Source organism: Perca fluviatilis, chromosome 16, assembly GCF_010015445.1.
Source record: "Perca fluviatilis chromosome 16, GENO_Pfluv_1.0, whole genome shotgun sequence".
Classification (NCBI taxonomy): Eukaryota; Metazoa; Chordata; class Actinopteri; order Perciformes; family Percidae; genus Perca; species Perca fluviatilis.
Window position 1 is genome coordinate 147,501 of NC_053127.1, and position 10,757 is coordinate 158,257.

The 10,757-nt window shown below is 44.0% G+C and overlaps 1 protein-coding gene across 1 annotated transcript in view; it reads right to left on the bottom strand.

Annotated features, from left to right (window-relative positions):
• LOC120544212 (A disintegrin and metalloproteinase with thrombospondin motifs 2-like) overlaps nucleotides 1-9,144 on the bottom strand; it is a 54,842-nt gene extending 45,698 nt beyond the window's left edge. The window contains 3 exon segments of the mRNA XM_039777828.1: nucleotides 3,606-3,926; nucleotides 3,929-4,008; nucleotides 8,983-9,144. Of these exon segments, the coding sequence (XP_039633762.1) occupies nucleotides 3,606-3,926; nucleotides 3,929-4,008; nucleotides 8,983-9,070 (489 nt within the window). The 5' untranslated portion in view covers nucleotides 9,071-9,144.
• Nucleotides 9,145-10,757: the final 1,613 nt, after the last annotated feature.

Here is a 10,757-nt window from a genome sequence, read left to right on the forward strand (position 1 = left end):
TCATTTAGAGTCTCTTTGTGGTAGTTTTGGGTCTCTGTGGTCATTTAGCATCTCTTTGTGGTAGTTTTGGTCTCTGTGTTCATTTAGAGTCTCTTTGTGGTAGTTGTGGTCTCTGTGGTCAATTAGAGTCTCTTTGTGGTAGTTGTGGTCTCTGTGTTCATTTAGAGTCTCTTTGTGGTAGTTGTGGTCTCTGTGGTCATTTAGAGTCTCTTTGTGGTAGTTGTGGTCTCTGTGTTCATTTAGAGTCTCTTTATGGTAGTTTTGGTCTCTGTGGTCATTTACAGTAGAGTCTCTTTGTGGTAGTTGTGGTCTCTGTGTTCATTTAGAGTCTCTTTGTGGTAGTTGTGGTCTCTGTGGTCATTTAGAGTCTCTTTGTGGTAGTTGTGGTCTCTGTGGTCATTTAGAGTCTATTTCTGGTAGTTTGGGGTCTCTGTGGTCATTTAGAGTCTCTTTGTGGTAGTTGTGGTCTCTGTGGTCATTTAGAGTCTATTTGTGGTAGTTGTGGTCTCTGTGGTCATTTAGAGTCTCTTTGTGGTAGTTTTGGTCTCTGTGGTCATTTAGAGCAGGGGTCACCAACGCGGTGCCCGCGGCACCAGGTAGCCGCCAAGGACCACATGAGGAGCCCCTCGGGCCTGTTCTAAAAATGAAAATTGAATATTGATATTATCTGTTTCCCACCTTGTTAATCATTGTTGATAATTATTGTGAGAAATCATTAACATGATCAGTGTCTTCACATAGATGAGTATCATTAATCATTAATAATCATATATGACTAAAGGCAAACTGAGCACATTTGTTATTTCAGAAGAGTGTATCAAACTGGTAGCCCTCATTAATGACTCAATACCCATGAAGTAGCTCTCAGTTTTCAAAAGGTTGGTGACCCCTGATTTAGAGTCTCTTTGTGGTAGTTGTGGTCTCTGTGTTCATTTAGAGTCTCTTTATGGTAGTTTTGGTGTCTGTGGTCATTTAGAGTCTCTTTGTGGTAGTTGTGGTCTCTGTGTTCATTTAGAGTCTCTTTGTGGTAGTTGTGGTCTCTGTGGTCATTTAGAGTCTCTTTGTGGTAGTTGTGGTCTCTGTGTTCATTTAGAGTCTCTTTCTGGTAGTTTGGGGTCTCTGTGCTCATTTAGACTCTCTTTCTGGTAGTTTTGGGTCTCTGTGTTCATTTAGAGTCTCTTTGTGGTAGTTTTGGTCTCTGTGTTCATTTAGAGTCTCGTTATGGTAGTTGTGGTCTCTGTGGTCATTTAGAGTCTCTTTGTGGTAGTTTTGGTCTCTGTGTTCATTTAGAGTCTCTTTGTGGTAGTTTTGGTCTCTGTGGTCATTTAGAGTCTCTTTGTGGTAGTTTGGGGTCTCTGTGGTCATTTAGAGTCTCTTTGTGGTAGTTGTGGTCTCTGTGGTCATTTAGAGTCTATTTGTGGTAGTTGTGGTCTCTGTGGTCATTTAGAGTCTCTTTGTGGTAGTTTTGGTCTCTGTGGTCATTTAGAGTCTCTTTGTGGTAGTTTTGGGTCTCTTTTTCACATCATTTTGGACAGTTATTATCTCCATATCTGGGTCTAAAAACTTAAGCAGACAATACATAAATAACACTCAAAAAGCTTAAAGACAAAACTTAAAGATGAAGTCTGACTACTGGCTATATTAGCCATACGCACATCCCCTCCCCCCCTCCCTCCCCCAGCCTGGACTGAGGTCTGACTAATATTTGAACAATGGCTGTAACCCTGTTACTTCAAACCTCTAATATTGACTGTTAATTTGTGTCTATCCTACTGTCTACTTTATTCCCTTATAACGCCCATATTTAATGCTGTCTTTTTGAAACTGTATCCTTGCACTGCTATAGTTTTTATACGACTATGTTTACATTATTCTCTTATATTGTCCATATTATTCATGTGGATTTGTTATTTTATCATCCAGTTTATGATGTATGTGTATGTTGTGTGTGATGTCTTTAAGCTACTGGGACCTTGCATTTCCCCTTGAGGATCATAAAATATCTATCTATCTATCTATCTATCTATCTATCTATCTATCTATCTATCTATCTATCTATCTATCTATCTGTCTGTCTGTCTGTCTGTCTGTCTGTCTGTCTGTCTATCTATCTATCTATCTATCTATCTCTCTCTCTCTCTCTCTCTATCTAGAGTCATTAGATCTGAGGAAAGTCTTTTAGTTCCCTTCCTTCAGTTCCTAACCCTGATAATGACGGAGGAACGCTGGGCTCTGTCCAGTTTCTCTTGTTGAATAGATTATGGAGAGTTATTTCCTCTGACGCAGAACATACATGGTATTGGCTGCAGTCTCTGCATGTCTCTCTCAGCGTCACTAAACAAACTGATCCAAGGGACTTATTGATCTGTTGTATGTATTGATCTGTTGCTGTTATTGATCTCATCAGTATAATGGTGGCTGTTGCTTTAAGCAGGAACTTAATCCTCTTTCCTTTCTGTTTTTAAACGCCTCTCATCTTTCCTGAACATCTGGCTTTAATCAGCCGCTGGAAGAAGTGAAGAAAAACTGTAATAATCTTTTACAGTGTAAACGTTTTACAGTGTTTGGTTCCAGGCTCTGAGGGTCTGACTTCAACTCGACTTCTTCACAATAAAATCATTTCAAATCATTTTATTTTATTTTGAATATGCCACCTTTTTGAAAACGTTTACATTTGGATTCCCATCTGGGGGTTAGCCCTATGTTCCCACAGCCCTATGTTCCCACAGCCCTATGTTCCCACAGCCCTATGTTCCCACAGCCCTATGTTCCCACAGCCCTATGGTCCCACAGCTCTATGTTCCCACAGCCCTATGTTCCCACAGCCCTATGTTCCCACAGCTCTATGTTCCCACAGCCCTATGGTCCCACAGCCCTATGGTCCCACAGCCCTATGGTCCCACAGCTCTATGTTCCCACAGCCCTATGGTCCCACAGCTCTATGTTCCCACAGCTCTATGTTTCCCACAGCTCTATGTTCCCACAGCCCAATGTTCCCACAGCCCTATGGTCCCACAGCCCAATGGTCCCACAGCTCTATGTTCCCACAGCCCTATGGTCCCACAGCCCTATGTTCCCACAGCTCTATGTTCCCACAGCTCTATGTTCCCACAGCCCAATGGTCCCACAGCCCTATGGTCCCACAGCCCAGTGTTCCCACAGCCCTATGGTCCCACAGCCCTATGGTCCCACAGCCCAGTGTTCCCACAGCCCTATGGTCCCACAGCCCTATGTTCCCACTATATTACATTACATTACATGTCATATAGCTGATGCTTTTATCATTTATTTTTACCAAAGTGACTTACAATTGCTATATATCAGAGATCACACACTAGGGGTTAAGTGTCCTGCTCAGGGACACACTGATGTATCGCATCTCCCACACCAAAGGCATGTGTCATATCCACAATGCCGTCACCACAGCCCTGTGGTTGTAAGTTGGGTGTAATTGGCTACCAAATTGGGAGAAAGGGGGATTACAATCTGATACAAATTTATGAAAAAGGAAATATGGGAACATAGGGCCTAATTTTGAAAAGAATCTTAAAAATGTGGGAACATAGGGCCTAATTTTCAGTGTAATACATAAAAGAGTCACCTACCAGCCCATCACAGTTGCTAACGGCGACAGCCGTGTCCTCCATGTCGGCCACCTCTCCGCTGTAGAAGCAGCCGGTGTCTGTGATTGGCTGCGAGCGTTTGCGCCCTGACTCCTCCCACCACTCCACGGAGGCAGCGGGGGCCACGAGGCGCGCGTTGGGACGCAGAATCAGCTGCAGCCGCCGTAAGCACCGTCGATTGTAGAACACGCAGGCCCCCACTCAAAAAAAAGGAGGGAGGACCGACAGTGGCGGGGCCTCCGGGGGGGGGCCCTCCGGGGGCGCCGGGGGGGGGGGGGGCTTTTTTTTTCTCGCGGGCGGGAAGGGGGCGGGAACGCCGCCCCCGGTGGGGGGGGTCTGATTGGACGAACGACAGCGAACTCTGACAGAACCTGATGGAGAGAATCTGAGATAGAAAAGATCAATTAGATCATTAGTTCATTAGCCTAGTTCATTAGTTCATTAGATCATTAGTTCATTAGCTCATTAGCTCATTAGCTCATTAGATCATTAGCTCATTAGATCATTAGTTCATTAGCTCATTAGTTCATTAGATCATTAGATCATTAGTTCATTAGCTCATTAGTTCATTAGATCATTAGATCATTAGATCATTAGTTCATTAGCTCATTAGATCATTAGCTCATTAGCTCATTAGATCATTAGCTCATTAGCTCATTAGCTCATTAGCTCATTAGATCATTAGATCATTAGCTCATTAGCTCATTAGCTCATTAGATCATTAGCTCATTAGATCATTAGTTCATTAGCTCATTAGTTCATTAGATCATTAGATCATTAGTTCATTAGCTCATTAGATCATTAGCTCATTAGCTCATTAGCTCATTAGATCATTAGTTCATTAGCTCATTAGTTCATTAGATCATTAGATCATTAGTTCATTAGTTAAAGGTCTCGGTTCAAATAGTCTCTTATAGACAGACCTTCCTCCACAGCGCTGTGGAAGAGGGTCTGTCTAGTCCACACAGCATTCCTGGATGGGAGAACAACGAGCTCTGGTTTATTGGCATTTATTTAAACCAATCACAATCATCGTGGGCGGGGCTAAGCTCCGGACAGAGCCACGGTTCCTCTGCTAAATAGTCTCAGGAGGGAACTTGTTTTGGTGGAACATGTGGACGTTCAAAGTAGTTTTAGTCGTGCAACGGAAAACTCAGATTGTCTAGCTAGCTGTTAGACAGACAGACAGACAGACAGACAGACAGACAGACAGACAGACAGTCTAGCTAGCTGTCAACATGACAACTTTAGTTTTTATCGTCTCTCTTGCATGACGAACGCTCCAGTGATATACAGTACAGGCCAAAAGTTTGGACACACCTTCTCATTCAACGTGTTTCCTTTTTATTTTCATGACTATTTACATTGTAGATTCTCACTGAAGTCATCAAAACTATGAATGAACATATATGGAATTATGTACTTAACAAAAAAGTGTGAAATAACTGAAAACATGTCTTATATTTTAGATTCTTCAAAGTAGCCACCCTTTGCTTTTTTATTAATAAGGGAACAACTTCCACTAATGAACCCTGACAAAGCACACCTGTGAAGGTAAAACCATTTCAGGTGACTACCTCATGAAGCTCATTGAGAGAACACCAAGGGTTTGCAGAGTTATCAAAAAAAGCAAAGGGTGGCTACTTTGAAGAATCTAAAATATAAGACATGTTTTCAGTTATTTCACACTTTTTTGTTAAGTACATAATTCCATATGTGTTCATTCATAGTTTTGATGCCTTCAGTGAGAATCTACAATGTAAATAGTCATGAAAATAAAAAGGAAACTCATTGAATGAGAAGGTGTGTCCAAACTTTTGGCCTGTACTGTAAGTTATGTTTTTGTATTTGTGCGTGTATCTGGCCATGAAACAGACTATCTATCTATGGCTGGTTTAAGAACTAAAAGCAGCAGAATGGAGTTTTCCTTCAGTTATTAAAGTTGTTATGAAGCCAGAGTGGTTTGAAGCAAAGTTTTCTTCTCGCTGGAACAGAACCTGGAGGTTCTGGTTTCACTTTAGGTCTCAGAGACGCAGCTCGCTAACCCTTAAATCACTGTGTGTGTGTGTGTGTGTGTGTGTGTGTATGTGTTCTTGTGTATGTGTGTGTGTGTGTGTGTGTGTGTGTATGTGTTCTTGTGTATGTGTGTGTGTGTGTGTGTGTGTGAGAGTCAGAACAAAGCAGTATATCTGTGGTAGTTTCACAGGAAAAAGGAGGCGGAGGTCAATGGTCACAGACACAACACACACCACACACACAACACACACACATCCACACACACACACACACACACACACACACACACACACACACACACACACACACACACACACACACACACACACACACACACACACACACACACACACACACACACACACACACACACACACACACACACACACACACTCAGTATGATGAAATGTGATCTGAATCCTCCGCATTCCTCAAACGCCAGACACGCATAAACACAAAGATTTATGGGAAAACGTGGAGAGGAAAATTCTGTGAGTCAGAAACAGAAACAGTTTCCATCTGCTGCAGCACACAGGACTCTCCTGACTCCTCTCAGTCCAGGACCAGGACCACAAGGAGACCCCTTCTCTCTCCTGACTCCTCACAGACTCAGACCAGGGCCACAGGGGGACCCCTTATCCCTCCTGACTCCTCTGAGACTCAGACCAGGACCACAGGGCGACCCCTTCTCTCTCCTGACTCCTCACAGACACAGACTAGGACCACGGGGACTCCTTCTCTCTCCTGACTCCTCACAAACTCAGACCAGGACCACAGGTTGACCCCTTCTCTCTCCTGACTCCTCACAGACTCAGACCAGGACCATGAGGAGACCCCTTCTCTCTCCTGTCTCCTCTCAGACTCAGACCAGGACCACAGGGAGACCCCTTCTCTCTCCTGACTCCTCACAGACTCAGACTAGGACCACAGGGTGACCCCTTCTCTCTCCTGACTCCTCCCAGACTCAGACCAGGACCACGGGGACTCCTTCTCTCTCCTGACTCCTCACAGACTCAGACCAGGACCACAGGGTGACCCCTTCTCTCTCCTGACTCCCCTCAGTCTCAGACCAGGACCACAGGGCGACCCCTTCTCCCTCCTGACTCCTTTGAGACTCAGACCAGGACCACAGGGCGACCCCTTCTCTCTCCTGACTCCTCTCACACAGACCAGGACCACAGGGAGACCCCTTCTCTCTCCTGACTCCTCACAGACTCAGACCAGGACCATGAGGAGACCCCTTCTTTCTCCTGACTCCTCCCACACTCAGAGACGTGCAGCAAAGAGACGCAGGGCAGATTCAAACCCGGGCCACTGCCAAGGACTCGGCCTACAGGGGGCGCATGCTCTACTGGGCACGCTAGAGGTGGAGTGTTCTGTTTTATCTGCTGTGGTTTCTCCAACATTTGAGACACAGATATGGAGTTAATAACGGTCCAAAATGATGAACAATATGCTTATTTTACTCATAGAAAAAAGTCACATTTTCTTGAGGAAGTACGCCTAACCCCCCCGCCAAATACGTGCACCTAAGTCTTCCCCAAACCGAGAGAAAACACTGGCGTTGGGACTAACTGTGTCACGCTAGGGGTTGGGACGGGGGTTAAATAATGCTCCAAAGTTAGGCTTTTATTTTGGCGGGAGAGAAACTGTCCAGAGTTCCTCTGTCTCTTCAGATATCTGAATGAAATGTCTCCAAACTCTCTGACTCCAGAGTCTGCACAGTCTAACTTTATGTGTTCATATTAAATATAAAAGTACATTACTGTAAACATTGATACTTTTATAATGCAGCAGGTTAGAGTCTGTTTCATATTCAAGATAAATTGGTTTTGCAGCTGAAATATCCCAAATAAACTCTGTATCTTGTACTACTGTAAGAACCGGTACTACTTACAGGTAACCAGAGGAAGTTATCACCCATTTAAAGGGCTTTGGTCTCATGTTTTGAAGTTTTTTAAGAGACATGACAGGTGCCCTGTTGGCCCTGTTGGACAGCAGAATATGGTCCTGAGGTCAGAGGGGGGTTAAGAGGGATACTTCAGAAGTCCCCCCAGGATTTTACCGCCTGTTTTCCAGATTGTTGCGCCCCAAAATGCATGATTTGTGGCAGCTTTTGTTAAAACCTGTGATAAAAGTTGCAATGTATTCTGTGTTTTATATGTTGTGATGAAAATTGTAAGAGACAGTGAAAACGTTTTAGTATACTACTTTAAAAATGTCTCTCAGGGGGGGTGCTGTGACTGGAGGAAGTCGAGGGAAACTCAGGTTATTACACAGTATATGTGATCTGATATTGATGAATAAAACCCAGAAGTGGATCTATTAATATCAGTCTCTTCACCACGGATGGAGAAGTAAGAAGTCCTTTAAAGTAACTTGTAATGTAAACATGAAGCTGATGAACTGATGTAGCTTTCCCAACGTGTAGACACAGATATGGTTATAATAATAGTTATAATAGTAATAATAAAAACATGTTCATAAACCTTTCACCAAACACGTGCACCAAAGTCTTCTACCAACTCAGCTCAGTTACTGCAGACTCAGATTATTAAAACTAAATATACTAATATCAACTATTATAGACTGAGTTACCTTTACAGGCTGCAACATTACGGAACACATCAATGCATCAATATTTAGAGTTTATTCATAAATAAATGATGCTGAAATGAGACATTCTGCACGAGTACTTTACTTTCAGTACTTTAAATATATTTTGATGCTGATACTTTCATACTTTAACTTGCAGTACAACTTTTGAATGCAGGACTTTTACCTGTAACCAGTCCCAAACCAGCGGTGATCCACAGAGAACACGCTGACAGTAGGAGTAGTAGTAGTACTCTAGTTGACAGTAAGAGTTGTAGTAGTACTCTAGTTGACAGTATGAGTTGCAGTAGTATTCTAGTTGACAGTATGAGTTGCAGTAGTATTCTAGTTGACAGTATGAGTTGCAGTAGTACTGTAGTTCTAGCAGTAGTACTGTAGTTTTAGCAGCAGTACTGTAGTTTTAGCAGCAGTAGTACTGTAGTTTTAGCAGCAGCAGTACTGTAGTTTTAGCAGCAGTAGTACTGTAGTTTTAGCAGCAGCAGTACTGTAGTTTTAGCAGTAGTACTGTAGTTTTAGCAGTAATAGTACTGTAGGTTAAGCAGCAGTAGTACTGTAGTTTTAGCAGCAGTAGGATTGTAGTTTTAGCAGCAGCAGTACTGTAGTTTTAGCAGTAGTACTGTAGTTTTAGCAGCAGCAGTACTGTAGTTTTAGCAGCAGTATTGTAGTTTTAGCAGTAGTACTGTAGTTTTAGCAGTAGTACTGTAGTTTTAGCAGTAGTGGGTCTCACCTGAGTTGTCAGTGATGTAAACGGAGGGTAAACAGTCCATCTGCAGCAGAAACACAAGAATCAATAATCCATAATGAACCTGGTCCATTCTGAGAGAGACAGACAGAGACGGAGAGACAGACGGAGAGACAGACTGAGGGACAGACTGAGAGACAGACTGAGAGACAGACTGCTGGACGGAGAGACAGACGGAGAGACAGACGGAGAGACAGACTGCTGGACGGAGAGACAGATTGAGAGACAGACTGCTGGACTGAGAGACAGACTGAGAGACAGACTGCTGGACTGAGAGACAGACTGAGAGACAGACTGCTGGACGGAGAGCTGCTGAGTGCAAACTGAACTCTGGAACAGACACTCCTCCACTACTGCTCATTATCTCCTCCCTCTCTCTGTCTGTGTGTGTGTGTGTTTCTCTGTGTGTGTGTTTGTGTGTGTGTGTCTCTCTCTCTGTCTGTCTGTCTATCCCTCTCTGCACTCCCACTCACAGCTCTCTTTTTGCAGAAGCAGCACTAACTGTTCTAACACACACACACACACACACACACACACACACACACACACACACACACACTGTTGTCCACTAGATGGAGACAAAGACCATGTATCTCCAGCAGCAGACCTAATCTGTGTCCATAACAACACTTCTGACATCACAGATCACATGACCATTCACACCCACTGGGCATGTGCGTCCCGGTGTAAACAGGAAACACATGGCCACAAATCTTTCTTACGTGTCTTGACTAGTTGTTTTGGCTTCTAAACTTTCTCCACTAAAGCCAGCTGTCCCGGCCTGTATAGGACCGTCTCCTCCCAGAGCTCTGTAGTCCCCTTTTCTCCTCTACATTAAACTGTAAAGAGGTTAAAGGGAACTGTCCTGGAGGCTGCCCCCCCCCTCCCTGACCAGTTAAAGGTAACTTTCCTGGAGGCTGACAGCCCCTCCTTGTCCAGTGAAAACCACGTGTCTCCAGATCTGTTGATTTGAACTAAGGACTTCAACAATATGAACCCCCCTCCCCAGCTGTTCCTCTGAGCTCAGCAGGAAGTCATCTTTCTCTGTTTGCATTTCTGAAGTCAGAAACCTGTCAACCTGTTCTCCATCATACAGGAGCTCTCTAACAGCTGCTGCCTCCAACCCCCCCACACACATAGAAACAGTAACCTGTTCTCCATCATACAGGAGCTCTCTAACAGCTGCTGCCTCATCCCCCCACACACATAGAAACAGTAACCTGTCAGAGACTAGCAGCTCACTCACAGGAACTCATTCTGGTTCTTCATGCTCCACAAGATGCTCTGGACTCAGAAAGTAACTTTAGCTCACCTGCCTTCTGGAACAACAACACACACTCTCTCAGCTGGACCTTTTGGACATTTTAGAAATCTTTAAACCTCCAAACTTCAACTTGGACTTGTTTTGCCCAGGGGTGTAGCCCAACATGCTGGGTCCTGTTGAAAGGCATTCTCTATGGCCCCTCCCCACATCCACAACTATTCATTCCAGCATCTTTTTGGCCCCTCCTCACATGAAGACCCTACTCAGTCCCCTCCCCCCCCAGTCTGACACCCCTGTATCTGCCACATACCTGAGGTCCATCGGCACCCTGTTGAACTGCAGGTCATAGTGTTAGGCTACTGGCTCCGCCCCTAATGAATATGCAAATATAATGCAAATGAGTACAGTCATAAGTATATTTATTATCTTTATTGACAACGTAGCACCACATATTAGAATCAGAAAGTCTAACTTATAACGCCATACAAACAGAACG